Source organism: Lacerta agilis, chromosome 11 (assembly GCF_009819535.1).
Source record: "Lacerta agilis isolate rLacAgi1 chromosome 11, rLacAgi1.pri, whole genome shotgun sequence".
Classification (NCBI taxonomy): Eukaryota; Metazoa; Chordata; class Lepidosauria; order Squamata; family Lacertidae; genus Lacerta; species Lacerta agilis.
In genome coordinates, this window is record NC_046322.1 from 15,239,015 (window position 1) to 15,259,306 (window position 20,292).

General features: G+C 43.4%; 1 protein-coding gene across 4 annotated transcripts in view; it reads right to left on the reverse strand.

Moving 5' to 3' along the window:
- The window catches only part of PDZD2 (PDZ domain containing 2), a 176,225-nt gene that overhangs the window by 92,225 nt on the left and 63,708 nt on the right, over nt 1–20,292 (reverse strand). The window contains exon 1 of one of the 4 annotated variants that reach the window (XM_033164802.1): nt 13,990–14,498. The exons of the other annotated variants lie outside the window; for them this stretch is intronic. Within the exon in view, the coding sequence (XP_033020693.1) occupies nt 13,990–14,066 (77 nt within the window). The 5' untranslated portion in view covers nt 14,067–14,498. Of the gene's footprint in view, nt 1–13,989; nt 14,499–20,292 lie in introns of those variants that run through there. 4 annotated transcript variants of the gene reach the window in all.

The following is a 20,292-nucleotide window of genomic DNA, read 5'->3' on the forward strand; positions in this document are numbered from 1 at the left end:
TCCTGCTTAGCCATGCAGGCTAGATGCCTTCCAACATCTACAAAGGAGGACGTTAATGTTGCGTTTCCAAAACAGAAACCCTAATCAGCCTTTATTTAGGAAAGCTGGGGGGTCTCGCAAATCACTCCCAAGATCATAACCATACAATAAGCTCAAAGCATGCTGCTGCCACTCACTGCCCTTACAGTCCTGGAAGTCCCAATTCAAGGATAATAATCCAGTTCACGTGCAACGGATGAAGAAGGTAGCCTTGCTACAACCTTGGGGAGGACAGCTTCACAGTGTATCAATGCTTTGTAGCTACAAAAACTAAATAGAATCCCATGTCCAAAAGGAAGATATCACTGGATACTGGATGCTGGAGACAGACGACAGGGGAAGGTCTTGATAACTTCATAAACTTTCTAGAGGCAACTAGAAACTCTATGAATACACAGTTTTGGGTTTCGCAGCAACACCATACTGCAAAGAAGTGGGTAATCAGCAGTTTGAAAAATCAAGGATATTGCAGACTAACCAGCCTCATATAAGCAACATGCTGAAGTTTAGATTATGCATGCAGGGGTTAATACCATAGAGTAAACTGTCCTGCCAGGCTTAGCTATGTCCAGTTCTCCTCACCTTGGGAGAAACTAGGTAATCAATACTTTATTCTTCTCTAGTTTATATGTGAGCTTTGGTGTGTGTGAGCAGCTCTGAGCTTCCAGCCACAAGACTCTCACAAGCCATTCTTGAGTTCCTATACCAATAATTTAGGAACTGTCACCACTTTGTGACTAAGCTACGTTTTACTACCTGTGCAACTTTCTAAAGCACATGAATATGACCTTTGGAGAGTTTGTAAGTAAATCACTTTTTAACTTACCAAAAGCGTGGTCCTTTTCCTATGCTTGGCAAAGAGGAAAACTTTTTAAGGGGTCATTTTGGAACTCACTTGGGGGGAGGCATATTTTGAAAGTATGTAAGAGTCTATATTTCCACCCTTTATTTTACTGCATACCTACAAATATTAGGATAGATTTACAGGTCCTCCTAATAGCCTTCTGTCAGTGAAGTATACTTTCCTCCCAAAAATTTTATTCTTCTCCCTTATTATATGTGCAAATCTACTCATTTTGCAACAGTGGAAGAATACTAATCGTTCCACCAAGTATTAAGTGGATTGTGTTTCATTGCAGCCATGATTTTCTGATTTCTATGGTAATTTCTCCTTGTGCAAATATTTACATACCCTGGGCTTTGGCTACCATGGGCCTAATCAATTGAGGGTTTTCTTAATTAAGTCTGCCAGACCAAAGTGAGAGCGGCTTTTATGGAATGGGCATTTGCTCTTAAGAACAAACCATCATCTTATTTCCACTACGGCAACATCAAACAACCCACTGAAACACTTTCTGTCCCTTTAATTTATGTTTGGATTTGATCAGGCTCCTTATCCCATTACTAGTCCCACAGAGCAATTCAATCCTGGGTTTTCTTCCATTTCCTCTTCACTAGTTTTGTAAACAATGTTTCTGTGGGTTGGAAGCTGTTGGATTTTTATTTTTATTTTAAACTCCCATAGCTGTTGCAATCATATGAATTGAGAATGAGTCAGTTGTTGGCTACTTTAATAACATGCTGGCATCAACGAAGCTTCACAGAAGAAGACAAAAGCCAGTGAATGAACTACCTTCATTCCTGACTTGCCGAGTCAGCCATGCCTTGATATGGGCTGGAACAAAGCTCCCAACAGAATAATCCAATATGTTAACACCTCAACGTGCTGGAGGGTATGCATGCCTAAGTTACAATAGACTATTGGGGCCTTTCTATGCTACAGTCGTACCTTGGTTTTCGAATGTCTCCATTGACGAATGTTTCGGAACTTGAACACCATACACCAGGAAGTAAATGCTTCCATTTTTGAATGTGCCTCGGAAATCAAACAGCTTCCACTGGGTGTATATGTTATTTTTCTCAATTGTCTCTATTAAATTTGCAGACCGCCCTTTGCGCCTCGGTTTTCAAATGTTTCGGAACTCAAACAGTCTTCCGGAATGGATTATGTTCGAAAACAGAGGTACCGCTATACTTTCATTTAACACCTAGCCTCACTGGCAGCAAACCTTCCAAGCAAGGGTGGCACTTAGTGCCACTCAGGTGTGTAGCATAATGTATCTAGGGTGCCTTAAACACCTTTGTGGGGTTTACCTCTAGCCTACCGAGCCAGGAAGCAGCCAAAGATGGGAGGGGCAAACAGGCCATGCAGACGACCCCCTCTCCCCATCCAAGGCATAAACCTGCTTGTCCCTGGCAAAGTGTGTCACAGACCTTTGTGGGACCCTTTCCACGACTTACCTTATTTTATTGGCTCACTGAGCAGATGCACCACAACAGTTCCAATATGGTTAGGTTGCCCTAAGTGACAACGACAGTTCTGCTCAGAAGACCACATTGCGATAATCAGTAAGTACATCTGAGGGACTAAATATACAGGCACACTGAAATACACGGGCAATGTTTTATTTTTATTTTTTGTGAGATGGGCTTTGATTGTCACATCTCTTCAAATCAAATGTTCGTCCTAGTAACAACAGCCCACATTCCCAGGCAGCAGCGGCTGCTTCAGACTGCTGGCTTTTCCAAAACATGGGCTTCATTTGCCCGTGTGTTTCATCAGCTACCTAAAGTGGTCAGATGGTAGTCACCAATTAGTCAGAGTTCTTAAGTTTAAAAGCCCTGGGTTACGACATCTATAATCTTGATAAAACACGCCATCACACAGCTCCAGTCCAGCCTGCAAGGCCTTGACACCAGCACAATCTAGGTCTCGGCAACAGCAGCACAGAAGGGCCCTTGTGCATTGTTAAAAATTAAAACTAGCTTGCATTTTTAAAGTGGCAGGGATGTGGTAGCAACTCCTGTCCTGCCTCATCTGAAGAGACTTCTTATCACACGACTGCTACACCAAAGACTATGTGTACGAGGCCAAGATGGGCCTGCAAGGAACAATGGGAGAACCTGTCGACTTTGCTTCTCAAAGTTTTTATTTTCCCCCAATGTTAAATTCAGTTTTATGCATTTTAAAAAAAAGTCCTCATGAAGATCCATCAGTAATTTTCTCCTGATAAACATATTTTGTATGCAATTTTTCCTCCATGTTCTGTTTACAGAATTCTTAGGGCCATTTCCTTGGTCCCTGATGGAAGCAGAATACAAAACTAGTTGGGTTTCTTAGCCAGATCCAGCAGGTCGTGCCCCCCTCCCCGCCCACACACCCACCAAAAAATCAGGTCTGAATGCCTGCCTTCTTCAGTTCTGATCCCTCTTTCTCAGGGGATGGTAGAAGGCAGATCTGGATGTGCTTTGCAGTAGATCAATTGTTCAACAAAAATGACTCTTTCCTGCCCTAAATTATACTGCTGAAATGAAGAAAGCTTAGGGCAGTGATGAGAAAACTGTGGCTTTCCAGATGTTGCTGGTCTCCATTTCCCATCATCCCCAGCCAGCATGGCCAATTGTCAGGGATGATGGGAATTGTGGTCTGATAACTTCTGTAACTTCACCGGCTCCCCATTCTTGGCTTGAGTAGACAGGAGTGGAATTGTGATTGCAGAGCACAGTTTGGGGACCCCCTGCCCTAAATAACTTAGGCCTCAAATATCTGAAAGACCTCTTTCTTCCCTACAGATCTTCTCAGTTGTTAATATCAGCAGATGGGGCCATCTTGGTAGTTCCACCATCCTCAGAAGCTCAGGGTGGCAGCGGCCTAGGAGAGGACATTATCTCTGGCAGTCCCTAAACTGTGGAACTCCTTCCACAAAGAGATGTGTCAGTCACCTTCATTTTACAGTTTCCATCAGCTGCTGTAGGTGCACCTCTTAACCCAGGCATTTGACAACTGAGATGCATATTTTAAGGACACACCATACTCTCGTGATAGTAATTTATTTTAAACTGTTTTTAACGATGTGTTAAAATTTGTTGTAATCTGCCCCAGGACTTGAGGGTAAGGTGAAAGGCAGGTAATAAATTAAAATAATAATAATTAATAGCTGCCTACATGGCGCTGCTAGGGCACTCTAAGAAACAAAATAACCAGAGCAGTTTTGAAATTAGTGGTGAAAATCAGTGCAGCTTTGAAAGGTTCAGTCCACCGACTTCACCCAAAATGAAATCTGATTGTATCATTAATCATTGTTTAATAAGTGTTAAAGATGGTCTATTGTAATTAATTGATGTAGTAATTACTGTGGGGTGTTTTTTTCCTTTTGTTATTGTGGAACTTTAAATAAAGCATTTTAAGTAAAAGAAAAAAAAGAAAAAATATATATCTGATTTTTTCCATACATAGACAAATACCTGCCGCTCTATCTCAAGAACGATCACGCAAAATTAGGTTTAAATCAATGCAGTTTTGAAAGCCATCATTTGCCATCCTGATTCAAAGTGGTGTCCCATTGTCTCCAAACATAGATGAAAACCTGCTCCTTGATCTCAGGAACCATCAGGACTTTCCTGTTTTCATCGGAGAAATGTTGGAAGGTATGGTAGAATATCCTTATTTTCACCCGAGAAATCTCGTGAGGGTGTGTCATGGTTACGGTTAAAAGGTGTCAAAAAGCTTAACAAGCAAGCAAACAGCTTTCCAAAGTATGTGGAAGATTATTGCATTTAAAGCATTTAAAGAAGATGAGGCAGGACTTTCTAACCACCATACCTCATGAGCATGAGCAAACGAAGGATATTTTGAACCTAACAGTCAGCAGCATGAAGTGATCCTATGAGATTTTCAAGTAGGCCTCTGTGGCAGAATAATGCCTGCTGATGATTCAGGTTCATCATGGGCTAACCTATCACTCCCATGTTAGGTAGGTGTTCCCTGGGAGGCGGAGCTAGTTGGCATTCTAAAAGGAGGGGGAACAACCATTGAAAGGCAGTTGGGGGTTTGGCAATGGGGGTGGAGGATTGGAGAGAAAAAAGGAGAGGTTAGGCTTTGGGGAATGGGAGGAAAGGTCATTACCATTGCTAAAGGGATGCAGGAAATATTATAACAAAGCTGAATTACATGAGAAGAAGATTTGTACCAGTAATAACCCGAGACATCCATGTTTTCAAGTTACCTAATAAAGTTAAATGTGCTTAAATGTTCGTTGACTCTGGCAGTGTATCAGTACCTTAAGAGGTGTGACTAAGAGGAGAGAACAAAGCTTTCCTGTGGAAAAGGAAACTGTTTGCTTATTCTCCTGTCATACAGAGGGCTGGACAGTGAAGCCAAGTGTGCCACTTATTTGCCTAAAGGGGAGGCAAACTGCAGTAGTTGGGAATCCTGGTAGGGACATCCCATAGGTGGCAAGAGGTTTTCAAACGTAGAGCCCTGAGGTACCCCAGAGACAACTCCCATATGAACACTGAAGGATTCATCCTAGTTGTCAGTGAAACTTAGGGAGAGTCACTGTTGGGGAAGTACTGAAGGGGAGGGAATAGCTTTGTGCCATTTGAGATCAACCTTGGCCTTAGCCCGTTTCATCAGATTCAGCTCTGATGAAGTAAGCTCTTGCCATGACAGCTCACGCCACTCATAAACCACAGCACTTTTTGTCTGTTTGAATTATACAGTTCTCGCTTAAGGGCTGTGCAACCAAATCCCAAGCACAAGGCAGCAGGGGAGTGATCTGACTCACAGGTAAGATAGGGAAAGGGGCTGAATTATTCAGGCAGGAGTGTCTGGGAGCTGCACAGAAGAACATGCCAAAACAAATAGTGTGCTAATCCCTAAGGATGCATGCTTCCTTTAAGATGAGAGGTTTGAGCAAATTCCTACACAGAAATAGGAATCTGCTTATAGGTCTTTCATCATGTGCAAATGAGATCTTAAAGGTGCGAGGTAAGCAAAGAGGAATAATAAAAATTACAAAATCTAAGCAAGGCAAGGCATAACTAAGAAATGTCTTCCCTACACAGCTTTTATTCTATGCCATGGCGCACCAGTAAAAAATTACCTTATTTTGTGATTTCGGGTTTGAAGTGCATTAGAATTGATTTGAGAGCACTAAAGCATGCTGAAGTGCATTTTGTGGTTATGTCTGTTGCTGTTTTTAATTTCTTTCGCTGCAAGGAGACGTTTGATAAAAGAAAGGGCTACGATTGGAAGGATGGGAAAAGATTTTCATGAAAACCTTCATCGGCCTCAGCAGACAAATAGTCACCTTTTCCCACTGCCCAGAGTAGGTTGTGTTGGCCTCAGTGATGCCATCAACATTCATTATGTGATCCCCAACTGGCTGGAGAGAAAACCCCTAAACAGAAGGGTGGTGGTACTGAAACAGTAGCAGAAGCAGCAAGGTAGGGGGTCCAACAGCAGTGAGCCATTTTGAAAAAGAAAAAAAAGTGAACATTCAACACATGCACAACATTTTTTTCCAGCAAATATTTTGTCCACAACCTGAAAGCACTGCTTTCAATCCCAAAACTGGGTTGGCAGTGAAGAAACTGAAACCTATATAATAAGAACTGGGGAGATGGGCTTAGCAGTTGCCTCCATTTTACCCATGGCTAATTTGGCCCGTGGAGAAGACAGCCTGTCCCTTTTCTTCTTCAGATCCTATTTTCCTCCATGCATGCTCTGCTCAACACCCGAGGCCTTGTTCTGGATGCCCTAGTTAAGAGTTTTTTAGTGTACTTGGTCCAGTAAACGCTTCCACTGCGCAGACCAGCAACAGTTCTCTTTGCAGAGCATTAATCAAGTCCAGCGGTGGGGTTCTTGTTGCAGTAACGAAATAATGACACACGGAAGCCCGTCTTTCTAAAGACAGGTTTATTGCAGACAGATAACAAACACTCCTCTCAAGCTTTCAGACATGACTGCTCCACACCCCGGAGGCAAACAAAACAAACACTCTATATATACTGAGCAGCTTAACTACTTAACAAGCTTAACAACTTAAATCATGTGATCTTGCTAATTTGCCAGCGTCTCAGTTTCAAACCCTAACAATAGTTGCTTGTAGGTACTTGGAGCAGGGCCTTTTCTGTGGTGGCTCCCATGTAATGCTGTGCTCTTTTAGGCAATTAGTTAAAACATGCCTGTCCAAAATAGCATTTGACTGAATGTTTTTTCCCCCATTGGTAGCGTTTTATGGTCCGTTGTTTGATTTAAATTTCATGATTCTTATGAAATGTGTATGAAATTGGATGGTTTTTATGTTATTATATTATTACCTTGAGTTCTACCTACCCAGCACTCTCCAATACAAAAATTTAGGGGCCTCAAGTCAATATATTCTTCGGTTAGAAAAAGAAAGAGGAAATGCCTATATCATCACACAAGCCAGTACAGTGATATGACAAGTAACTCAGTATGGCTGAGGATTAATTTTGGCTTCCCACAAAGCCTAGCTATTCATAACCAGCAGTAAAGGACTGAGATTTCACAAGTCACTAATGTGGTAATGCACACCCTTCAACATCTTCCTGATGAAAATAGCCACATGTGTTTGATTTGACACAAGAAAGTAGCAAGAAGCATGAAAAAGAGCCTCCTCTGTGAGTTTTTCCATTTCATATAATCAATTACATTGGAAGCATCTTTCAAAGTTCATATTTCTCTGCCAACTAGGCTCTCATAGATGGGCATCTGAACACAGTGGTACCCCGGGTTGCGTACGTAATTGGTTCCGGGTTATAGTTTGTAACCCGAAAAGTACGCAACCTGAACAAGCGTGCAAAAAACCCGGAAGCAGTGGTTTGCGCATGCGCGAACATGTGTGCACATGCGTGAACTGCGCAGAACACTTCTGCACATCCGCGCGCTGCGCACACTCCAGGTTGCGCTTCCAGGTTACCGGAGTTCATAACCCGAAAAGTACGTAACCTGGAGCGTACGTAACCCGAGGTATGACTGTATAATATTTGCTCTTTGCTGCACCGGATCATGTGCGTTGGACCACATGTGTGTACTTCGGCATGTGTCTTCATACATTTCCTATGATTCTTCTGCCTCAAAAACAGAAGAATCCTGGGAACTTGGCAGAGCATAAGTACACTGGTATGCGCATGGACCCAAACCAGATATCATATCATATGTGCAGTAACAACATGCATGCACCCCATTGTATATCCACTATTCCAGATGGCCAACCATCTGAATCAGATCTTAGAATTTGTTTGTTCGGCACATCTGAGCCCCACAAGGTGCAAACGGCTTCTGCTGAAACGACAGTAGTCTCTCATCAATACGTAAAGTTGCCAGGGTGAAAAGCAGGAAAGAGCAAAAGAAAATGTAAGAGCATGCTCCTTCCATTCTCAGAGACCATCTCCCACATTTCTGTTTTGTTGCTAAAGCACATGGGCAGATTGGACCCAAGCAAGAAAAGAGTTGCCGTGCAGAGGACAGGTCCTTGCAATTTCAGGACTCACTCTGCAGAGCCTAGTCAGCAATGCAGGATAGGAATTAAAGTCAAGGAAGCAGGTCAGATCCAGATAATCAAGGCAATAGGGCACAGGGCCAAACAGGGAAAATAGGACAGGTACATTAGACAGGTGAGATAATAGATGGATCTGGAAAGGTAGCAAAGGGATTTCCAGCCCATTTCAATTAATTGCTCAGAACAAAGAGAGCACTGAGGTCAAAATGCTGCTGTTGACCTATAAAGCCCTACATGGCTTGAGACCACAGTACCTAAAGGGATGCCTATGCCTCTTCTCATATGTGCCTACCCATTTGCCAGGATAACCAAGAGGAGGCCCTTCCACAAGTGCCCCCTCCATCCAAAGTATGGGGAGTGGCAGTTGGAGAGGGAGCCTTTTCAGTGGTTCCCCCCCCCCCGTGCGCAAGCTGTGGAACACTCCTAGAGCTGGCCCAGACGTTAGGCAGGAGGAGACCGCTGCTTCAGGTGGCAGAAACCCCCTAGGCAGCATGCCCACAGATGCCCCGCCTGCCTCCACCACTGGCAGAGAAGTGCTGAAAGCAGCGGCACTGGTTTTGAGCAAGATCGTGTCTGTTTTGGGTGAGAACTGACCCCAAATCAGTGCGATCTTCCCAAAACTTTGTGACAAATGTGAAAGGTCACAAAGAAGCGGGAGAGCAGGTGGCAGCAGGAGAAGCAGGTAGGTAGTAGTGGCGGCAGCAGCAGCAGCAGGGCCAAGCAGCCCTTCCTGACACGAGATGCCCCTGAACACTCTCCCTCTTTGTTGTTGTTCAGTCGTTCAGTCGTGTCTGACTCTTCGTGACCCCATGGACCAGAGCATGCCAGGCACCCCTATCCTCCACTGCCTCCCGCAGTTTGGCCAAACACATGCTAGTCGCTTCGAGAACACTGTCCAACCATCTCATCCTCTGCCGTCCCCTTCTCCTTGTGCCCTCCATCTTTCCCAACATCAGGGTCTTTTCTAGGGAGTCTTCTCTTCTCATGAGGTGGCCAAAGTATTGGAGCCTCAACTTCAGGATCTGCCCTTCCAGTGAGCACTCAGGGCTGATTTCTTTAAGGATGGATAAGTTTGATCTTTTTGCAGTCCATGGGACCCTCAAGAGTCTCCGCCAGCACCACAATTCAAAAGCATCAATTCTCTTTGGTACCGGCCAAAGATGTTTCTGTTCACCTGGACCTCTTAACACTTAATTACTGATTACTATTTTAGTCTGTGTTTATGCATATTATTTGACATTCTTGTAGCCCTTCATGTATTTGTATTTTTCTTGTGTACTAAGCAGATGCGAGGAAACTTTGGGCTGAATGTTGCTGAACTACGACTCCCATCATCCGTAACCACTGGCCATGCTGGCTGGGCCTTATACAGTGGTACCTCGGGTTATGTACCTGATCCATTCCGGGGTGCCGTTCGCACCCCGAAAAGTACATAACCCAAGCATCCATTTTGCACATGTGCAAAGCGCGATATCGCGCTTCTGCGCATGTGCAAAGTGCGCAGAAGCATCCACGCGCCGAAAAACACTTCCGGGGTACTGGAGTACGTAACCCGAAAATATGTAAGCTGAAGCGGACGTAACCCGAGGTACGACTGTATGAGTTGAAGTTCAGCAACATCTGGAGGGTCAAAGGTTTCCCACGCCCAGAGGACTAGCAACTAAGAAACGTAATTCAAAAATAAACCTAGGAAGTTATCTAGAGATGTATGGTGAGCATTAGATGCTGCACCAAAGCAAATGCCATTCCTAGCTAGGATGCCTCAAACAACAGGGAGCCAGAGCCTCATTCCCCAGAGATTAGGGATTCAGACCCATGGCACCAGACAAGGTGTTGCCTACTGAATATTTATAACATGCGGTTCAAAGGTATGCTAAAGACTGCAGCCTCTTTATACAGGCACTGATTTCTTGCAAGGCTAAACACAGACACATCCTTCACCAGCCAGGATTGGTCCCATTATTATTATTATTATCATCCATTGCAATGGAGGCAGCAGAGCCATGAATGTAGTCCTGTTCTGTATGTGGCTATGCTCCCACGCACATAAATGAATGCGATGGCCTGATTACATAAAAGTTCTGTGGGGCTCTGGATCACAGTGGCATTTGATGGTCATTTGTGCGGGATATGTCAGTCTATGTGACAGTCAGTTTGGTCTGTTGGGCTGCTGCTGATAGAAGTGTTAAGTAGTAAATGCTCTGATGGAGTCTTTTTAGGACTCACTAATATCTAATATTAGTGCTCACTGGAAGGGCAGATCCTGAAGTTGAGGCTCCAGTACTTTGGCCACCTCATGAGAAAAGAAGACTCCCTAGAAAAGACCCTGATGTTGGGAAAGATGGAGGGCACAAGGAGAAGGGGATGACAGAGGATGAGATGGTTGGACAGTGTTCTCGAAGCTACTAACATGAGTTTGGCCAAACTGCGAGAGGCAGTGAAGGATAGGCGTGCCTGGCGTGCTCTGGTTCATGGGGTCACAAAGAGTCGGACACGACTGAATGACTGAACAACAACAACAATATCTAATATAGGCTATAGTTTATATCTTTTGTAATCTAAGTATGTACTCAATGAATCTGACAGTTTAACCCTGCTATATTATATATAAACGTTCCTACAATTTGAATCGTATGGTGCCCATTTCACCTTGCTGAAGATGCTGGTACCCACTTCCTTTTTTTATAAACTGTCCTATACCAGGACATAAATGCTATTCCCTAGACACAGAATTCATGGCATCCTTAAAATTCCCTCCTGTGGTTAAACCACTGTCCTTATTGGTTTCAAAAAGCAGATTCTTAGTTTAAAGACCCAGCTGACAGGCATTATTGATTATGCATTAAGAAGACATTAAGAAGACCACATGAGGCTATTGTCATTCCCTTAAGAGCAGTGTGCACAATTTTTGCAAGGGCTTCCATAATCTGGGCTGATGGCACGTTTCACAACCCACAGGATAATCATCTTAGAAGCAGACAGACCTTTAAAAAGATTTCCAGGGCTTCTGCATTTGTGGCAGGCGCTACCCTAGATTCCACCGAATTTTGAGGGTGCACAATGGCTGCCAAGATGGTGGCATGCCATACCTTGTGGTTAAGACATTGGGAGGTGGATTCCCAGTCAAAAATAAACCTAGCTACTGTGCCTTTTGTTGGAGGCCAATTATTCAGAGAAGAGACCCTGAAAGACATCCTAACAGAGGTTAGGGATAAAATGAAAGCACTTGTGACACAGAAGCTGGACAGGAAGCATACTAGATGATACTCTCCATACAAATTCTCCCATTCTTATAACCCACAGACCTATATTACCATATAACCAAACCTTTAACCAGCCCTATCGAGCATTCAATAACACCAAATATTCAAAGGATGCCAATGTGATCAGAAGTACTTGAGAGAGACACCGTTCTGCAATGAAAACCCTACTCCCACATATACCGGTAGTTTAAGGAAGCAAAAAACCACCTGCCGTCCTAGGCCAGATCAAAGCCAAAACTCAGTCACCCAGTGCAGGTATCTTGCTGACTCCCTCAAACCACAGTTTGCAAAACCAGTAGCCAACCTTGGGAACACAAGATTGGTCCTACTCCCACACCCTTCCCTCATTTGCCTTATCCATAGTTTAGCATTGCACATGCACTAAAGCGAACCATGGCTAACACAAAACATAAACAGCATGCTGGCATTCGTCTGAACCTGTAAGTTGTAAAACTGGGGAGGGGGACACAACACACCAGAACACAACAGCACCAGGTATATGGGCTGCTTTTCAGATCTTCCTGTGATTATGGAATAGGTCTGAAAAATATGTTAAGCATGTTTGACTGAATGTATTAGGAGACGCTCCCTGTAATCAGGAATCCTGATAAGATCCTGGGAAGACTGGGAATCCCAATAAGATCTGAAGAGTAGCCCATGCACCTGAGGATGTTGGAGGTTAAGTTTTGGGTTTTAAAGCTCAAAATTGAACTCCCTGCTTTAAAAAATTGCTCCACCTTTGAAAGTATGTAAAAAGTAGCTAAAACCCAGGATTTCCTGGGAATTCACTGCAGTAAATTTAACAATTCAACCAGACAAAGGCAAGAACAGCTGTTTGCGGCATTTTTTTTTCCTCTTCCCAAAATTGCTCTGTTCCTTGGCAGGGCTTGCATTGTTTTGAGGTCAGCCTCGTTCATTATGTCTGAAGAAGAGATACGCAGCCTGGTTCTATATGTCTTTAATGACAACTAAACCCCATCAACCTCATTGGGACTTGCACCCTAACACGTGTACTTAATACTGCAGCCTTCAGAAAGAGAAGCTTATTTACTTCCTGGAGACTACTGTCAATGCATCTAAGACTGTATTATCTGTGCAAAAAAGGGGGGAAAGTTCAGGAGCCTGTGACATTGTGGATATTTTTAGGTTACATGCCAAGGGTACGAGGCAAGGTACAGAATCAAGCCTGCAGTCCTTGTCCACCTCTTCTGGACTGCATCACTCTCTGCTCTACAGCTTAGTAGACTTGGGGTTGCATGTTCAGTCTGCCACATATGCCAGTAGATTTATTATGCCTGGACTACGATGCCTAATTATTAAGACTTTTTTAAAAAAAGATGTGCAGTTCTGCAAGATATTTATTCTAAGTGCAGCTTTGCAAGGAAGGGACCAAGTTTAGTAAACCTATTCCACTTCAGTTGCAGTGATAGATGAATACACTGTTGTTCAGAAGCACAACATGGTACTTTTCAGTCCCAGACATTGTGGGGCTAAGCAACTTACTCAGTGGTCAGGGATGATGGGAGTTATAGTCCAACACTGTTTTAGCAAACAGAGATATATGCAATCGCGAACACCAGTTAGGAACCAAACAATTCACTCCCAGACCTTATTTTCACAACCAAGGGTACTGCTGGGCATTGAGTGCAGCTTTGTTTAATTGCAGAATACTTCCCTTAAGATAGTTATTTCATTACTTCCAAGTTTCACTGCTTCAACACTGAACAGTAAGTCCTTTTCACAGCCAGTGAAATCAACTGATTTCCAATATAATAAAACGCCAAACTATCTCTGTGCTGGGCTGATGCTTAAGGCACTGGATGGTTGCCAGTTTGTCCACCGCATTTAAAAGACAGATTAATGCTGTTACATATTGTAGTTGCATAACTATGTTTCCAGATTTCAGCTGTAGCCACCCAGAACAATGCAATGATGAGAAATGAAGAAAAATTTGTATTTTCAAATATGAATAAGGATAAGAACAGAAGAAGCAACTTACCGGTACTTTCTCTCTCTCTCTCTCTCTCTCTCTCTCTCTCTCTCTCTCTCTCTCTCTCTCTCACACACACACACACACACACACACACACACAAAAGTTTAGGGGGTAACAAGTCAACCATCTTGCAGACTTTGCTAACAGAGGAATAAATATCTTCTTAATGCATAGAATACAATGCCAAACGTTTGGCAAATAAAACTAGCAGGCAAAGGGAAAGAAACAGGGAGATTCTCATAGTCCGGGAAGCTTACAGGAACTATTTACAAGTTGCAACAAATCTGAAACTCAGCAAGTTTTGCATATCCCAACTTCTCCTTACCTGCTGGAAAATCCTGCTCTGTCAACCAGCACTGCCTGAAATCCAGCTGTGTTAGAGAGGAAAGAGCCATTCTTCATTTATCCTCATTATTCCACCTGCCATTTTACAAGTTTACTTGCTGCAAGGAGGAATGTGAAGCACGCCAGGGTCCTGCCCCAGACTTCCTGTTGATGTTCCATGCTCCAAGTGTGCCCCACATCTGATTTCGCCTCTTCGTCCTCCACCCTCTTCTCCTCCACCTCCTTTGGCATCAGCATGCCCCGCCCAATCCACGCCGAGCATTTCTTATTTAAGAATGCTTCCAGCTAAATGGCGCTCGTAAGAGAGTTATCTATTGCTTTGGCTGGGTTGCAAGATGAGGCATTTGTTTCCAACTATTTTTTGGCATGAGCGCAGCAGATGTCAAATAAAGGGAGGGAAATGCAAACGTTGCCGAGAACTATTGGGAAAGGGAGATAAAACAAACACCTGTAGACCACCAGATGTAGACATTAGTTGATGTCACTCCCCCACATCAGATTTGCTGTTGGGATGTCACATACCAAAACAAAATGGCCCTTCACATAGGAAGCCAGCAGCTCAGTTCTGTGCGCATTTACGCAAAATTAAGTCCCAGTTTGTTCAGCTGGGCTTAGTCGCAGGAAAGTGGACTCTGTCTGTATTGCGATCAAAATGTCAGACAGAAGAGTTCTAGCCTAGTGTCCTCCATGATATGCTGGTTTTCTATATGCAGGTAGTTTTTACTTTTATTTTAAATATGGAAGAGTATTTAATCACGCTAACTTCACCAACAGTCTGCAACGGGACAGGCCAGACCCAAGTTTTCCTCCTCAGTGACAAGGCTTAAAAGAACTAGAATTTTACAATACAGTAATGTCCTTATATCTGCCGCCTCCTTTTAAGCTCCGTAAAAAATCTATGTCCACTCTTCTTCCAATGCCCCTCTTTTTGAGCATCAAAGGCTATTCCTTCCACAGTGTTTCATGTCATAGCTGCTGCAAAAGGCGCTTCCCCTAGGAAGCATTATGAGAATGAACCTCAATGTGTTTAGGGCTCAGACGCTCCCCCTCTGCTCCTTCAGCACAGCTCCAAGCAGAGATCAGAAGCCTGCACTTCTATGTTAGAACGAGTGACATGAAAACAAGGTGTCAGCAGCAAACAATAACTAAAGTTAGAGAAGGAAAACATGGAAAGTTCATTTTGAAATGGAACTAGTTCAAGCTCAACAGGTCCAAAAAGGAACTAATACCAGTTCACATCCATCCCTTCACACAATGAACTAGTTTGGTGAACCTTGCTGAAGTATAAAATATACTTAAGAAAACTAAGAACACATCAACATATAGAGAGAATCTGTTTCTCCAAACAATCATTATCTTTAAGCCCAAAGAGTCTAAAAAGTAAGAAACACATCTAACAGAACAAACTTGAATATGAACTAGAAGAATCTATCCCAAAATGAACTCAATTCACATTCCGTGTCCCTGGCAATTATGGGAAATACTTTCATGTGTAGCTCAGAGATGCGTCAACTAATTCAGCAGACTTGGTTAAACTGTGCAGTTCGTTCCAAGCACTGATAGAAACACAGCAAATCTCAGGAAGATGGTGTTGCTTGAGCAAGGCTTGGCTGGAACAGGAAGTCCCTGATACTTCTTCATATCCAGAAGGATCAACAGCCCAGACTGGATCAGTCCAAGACCTGAAGGTACTTCCCTGAGAAGCTGCGACCTGCAGCTCAGTGGTTCACCACATGGGACAACTGCACTTGGATCCATCCATTCCTGGCATGAAAATTGGCCATGATGGTTTAGTAGGAAAGAGTTACTCTGGCCCCTACAACTTTGGCACCGACACTTTGAGTGGGGACCATGTTCAAGTTAATCCTGGAATCAGGAATGTGCTGGGGTTGACCCCTTGATCTCAACAGTCTTTTTCAAGTTTCCCAAGGGAAATAACATCAAGTTACTACTAGATCTTCCAGCTGTGATTTTCAAATCAGCTGCCACTGGCTAAGTGCTAAGTTAGAAGTCAACCAGCTGAAGAGGAGCAGCTTTTATCTCTTTTTCACAACATAGTGTGACTCAAAAGCAGCAGCAAAAATTTCCAGACAGATACCGAGCACTGGAAAAGCACTGAGCCGATGCCAGTAAAACATTAAATCTACATTCATCACTCGCTAGAAGTCTCTTGATTAAGCGAATATTTTTGCAGCTGAAAACCTCCACCTGCATCAACTTGTACGATTGTATGTAAACAGGAAATATTTTTCATGCTATCCTTGCAAACCTTCTAATCAAATTAGTGAAGCCTCTGCCTTCTTTGCATCTGCCATTCACCCACACGAACCTCCTGAAAACTCAGAGGGTTGACTTGTTCTGATAATGAAAGTTGCACAGATAGCAACTCCCGTGAATGAATAGCTTAGCTGAACACATCTGTCCACAGCGATCAGCACACACAACCACACACTCGCATGCACACAGAAGCAAATCAAATGCCTTCATCCTTATTCATGTTTTGTTTGCACATCACTCGTGAACTCTGTTACGAATTAGAAAATACTTGGTGGTGTAATTTTTTTGGTATTTTTTTTAAAAGATGAAATGCAGGTTAGACTTGTTGGTGTGACTTCTGCTTCTTCAAACAGTAATCCAGAATCAAGTGGAAAATATTTTAGGTTATGAAACCCCATTTCACACAGTATTCTTTTTATGAGTTGCAGCAAATCAGCCAGGCCAGAAAATAAAGAACTTGTTTCATATACGCTTTGTGCAGTCATAACTGTATAAAGTGGTTGGTACCTTGGTTCTCAATTTTAATCCATTCCGGGAGTCTGTTCAACTCCCGAAATCATTCGAAAACCAAAGCGCGACTTCTGATTGGCTGCAGGAACTTCCAGCACTCAAGTGGCAGCCGCATTGGATGTTCGGCTTCCGAAAAACGTTTGCAAACCAGAACACTTGCTTTTGGGTTTGCGGTGTTTGGGAGCTGATTTGTTCGACAACTAAGCCATTCGAGACCCAAGGTACCACTGTATACAAATAGCACCCAAAATTAAAGAAGAGATGGACAAAATGTGGGATTTTACAACTATGGCCAAGTTGAGAAATTTCTTCAGATATTGAGAAAGAAGACAGAAATTTTTGGGGTGAAGTAATTTATTGACAGTTTATTTCCAATTCTTATCATTATTTAAATTTAATATGAGCTATAGGTTCGCAAAGTCACAGAACTTGGTTAATCTCCTTGGCCAGTCACTAACTGCACAAACTTCTCATATTTTTGTGCTTAACTCGCATGTGACCCCGCTTTTCCTGTTCACCATGAGTTCTTTCCCAATATATCCATGTTTTCTAGGATATGCCCTGCCTTGACGTAAGGGGAAACATCTTTCCTGACTGCAGGCTAGTTCTGTCTGTAAACAAGATACCACAATCAGGTCAAAAAGGACACATAACTATCTTGCCTACAGGAGTCTTTGCTGGACTTACACCAGACCAAAGGTTTATCTGGTTTCTGTGGCCAAGCTCCAAAGTCGGGCAGAAAAGATTCCCCACCTCACCGTCTGTCCCCAGCAGTGGCATTATTCCCTCTGTTTCTGATGTTCCATTTGGGCCTGCCCTTGCTTATTTTGCAAAATGGCACAAGCCATGCACACAGTAGGCTTAGGAGAACCCCCCTGTTTGCAGGAGTACAGGAAAAAATATTTTTGGGAGCATCTCAGGGAGGGCTAAGCATGCTCAGTGGCAACAAGATGCTGAATGATTGTTGGAGCAGGGCAGGTGGAAAAGCAGAGGAGAGGGGAATGAAATACAGTGGTACCTCGGGTTAACAGACGCTTCAGGTTACAGACTCCGCTAACCCAGAAATAGTACCTCAGGTTAAGAACTTTGCTTCAGGATGAGAACAGAAATCACGTGGCGGCGGCACAGTGGCAGTGGGAGGCCCCATTAGCTAATGTGGTACCTCAGGTTAAGAACAGTTTCAGGTTAAGAACAGATCTCCGTAACAAATTAAGTTCTTAACCCAAGGTACCACTGTAGAATGACTGGGACCTTGAACAAGGAACACTCCACGATGCAACATTTTGTTGCAGCACCGACTAGTTCAACTCTAAATTGTCCATCAATACAGAGGCTGAATTTGCCTCTAATGTTAGACCTATGGAATTACAGCAAATGCAACTAGACTTATTCTACAGAAATCTACCTAATCCTTCTCCCACCCCCACCTGTAAAATCTACCAAAACTTGTGGCAAAGAATTGAATAAATCAATTACCCAGTGTGTGAATCAACAGACTACTTTCACGAATATGTCCCTAAAATATTTATTATTATTATTATTATTATTATTATTATTATTATTATTATTTTAAATTTGTATACCGTCCCATACCAGTAGGTCTTAGGGTGGTTCACAACACAAAGTTACAGTATAAAAAGCACAAAACACATAATAAAAATAATCAGAGCACAAAATAAATACCGGTAATAAAAATAATCAAAACATAAAAACAGTAAATGTGGCTTTTTACCCAGTGAGCTAAAACCAGACATCCCTGCAAAATGCAGGCTGGTTGATAAACTAGATCAGAAGGACCAAGAGCCCAGAGGTTTGGGGGCAGGGAGCTCGCTGTCCTGCAGGAGGGATCAGAAACATATCTCCAAGGATGGTCAGGATCTTTCTGAGTATATACCATTCAGCACAGGGGTAGTTGGACCCCAAGTCCCATCAGCCCCAGCCAGCATGGCCAATGGCCAGGGAAGATAGAAGCTGCAGACTAACAACAGTTGCAGAACACCACCTTGGCTACCTCTGATCTATGCTCACTGAACCAAAGACTGCAGCATTCAAGCGCTGGTGGTCTCTAACAACCTGAAAACTTTCATTTAAACTTGCAAGTGAAAACTGTGAGCAACTACTACACCTTGGTTAAAATTGGGTAGGGCCACCAGGAGCCAGATAAAACTCTGGCCACCAGTTGCCATGCCTGGCCTAAATATCTGAAGACACCCAAGCAATCTTCATTTTCTAATCTGCAGAAAAAGAAGCTAAATTCTTTGCAATAAATAATGAACTGATGTTCATTGTATATAGCACTTTAGTGGTTCTGCGAGTTTTATCTACAGGCTCTCCTTCCTTTACCTACAGATTTCTCAGCCTGCTATAGCTCTCAAATATCGGCCGGTTTTGACAGCTGCACAGGCCCCTTGTTGTCTTGTTTAGCTTCTCATTTCCCACAACCTTCTCTAACAATGAGCTGCGTGTGATTTCCGTCCGTCCCAACCAGCATGTGAGCCTGCTGAACTGGTAGTGACCTCGGGAACAAAATAGGCCTCCTTGCCAAACAACAAGGAACTGCTGAAACAAGCGCGATTTAGAGCTGAATTCTACCATGAAAAGTGCAGCAGTGTCACACCAGGGCTCTCCTGTGCAGGCTGGGCCATGGGTTGAGTCAGGACATCTTGTGCAGAATGCAGATCTCTGAAATGTTATGTTTTACAAATCATGTACTGTATTAGGAACGCAGGAAGGTGGCTTATGGAGTGAGGGTCCTGGTCCACCAAGCCTAATGCCATCTACACTGACTGGCAGCAGCTCTCCAGGATTTCTTGTAAGAGCCTCTACTTGGAGATGGTCAGAGAATGAACTTGGGTCCTTCTGAGTGCAAGATAGAGGCTCTTTCACTGATTCCATGGTGTCATTAGGCCATTTGTCACTCTAACCGCTGTTAAGAAAGCCTAGATACTAGAATTAACACCACTGGCCCCCTGGTCCCCCCTAGAGTTTCCCTAGGGAGAGATCACTAGGAGGACTTGAATTTATGCCCTTCCCACATTGTTGATCCTTGTGGTTACACATAAAGAGAACTTACTCCCAGAGTTAGGGGAAGATATTGCTTTCAGAAACTGCTAGGTCTCCTGGCTTAGACACAATGGTCCCGTTTGGACATAACAGTAAGCCAAACCATGGTTTACTGCAAATGAGAAAATGTGTGGGAGCAAAAATCACAGCCGCTACACTCCTCCCCACGTCTCGCTGCTGCTGTGCTACTCAGGATTAAGCCATATTTTGACTTGGCGTTGTATCTAAACCCAGATCTATGGTTTATCCCCACCCCACCCCCCCCGGTCAAACCATAACTAGCAAACCCAAAACTTTTTGTCTGAAGCCAGGCAAACCATAAACCTGAGTTGGGATGCAATGCTAAGCCAAACCATGGCTAAGCTCTGGGTAGCAGCGGTGCTTTTTTCTGGGGGGACGCAGGGGTACGCATACCCCTAAACATTTTGTGAAT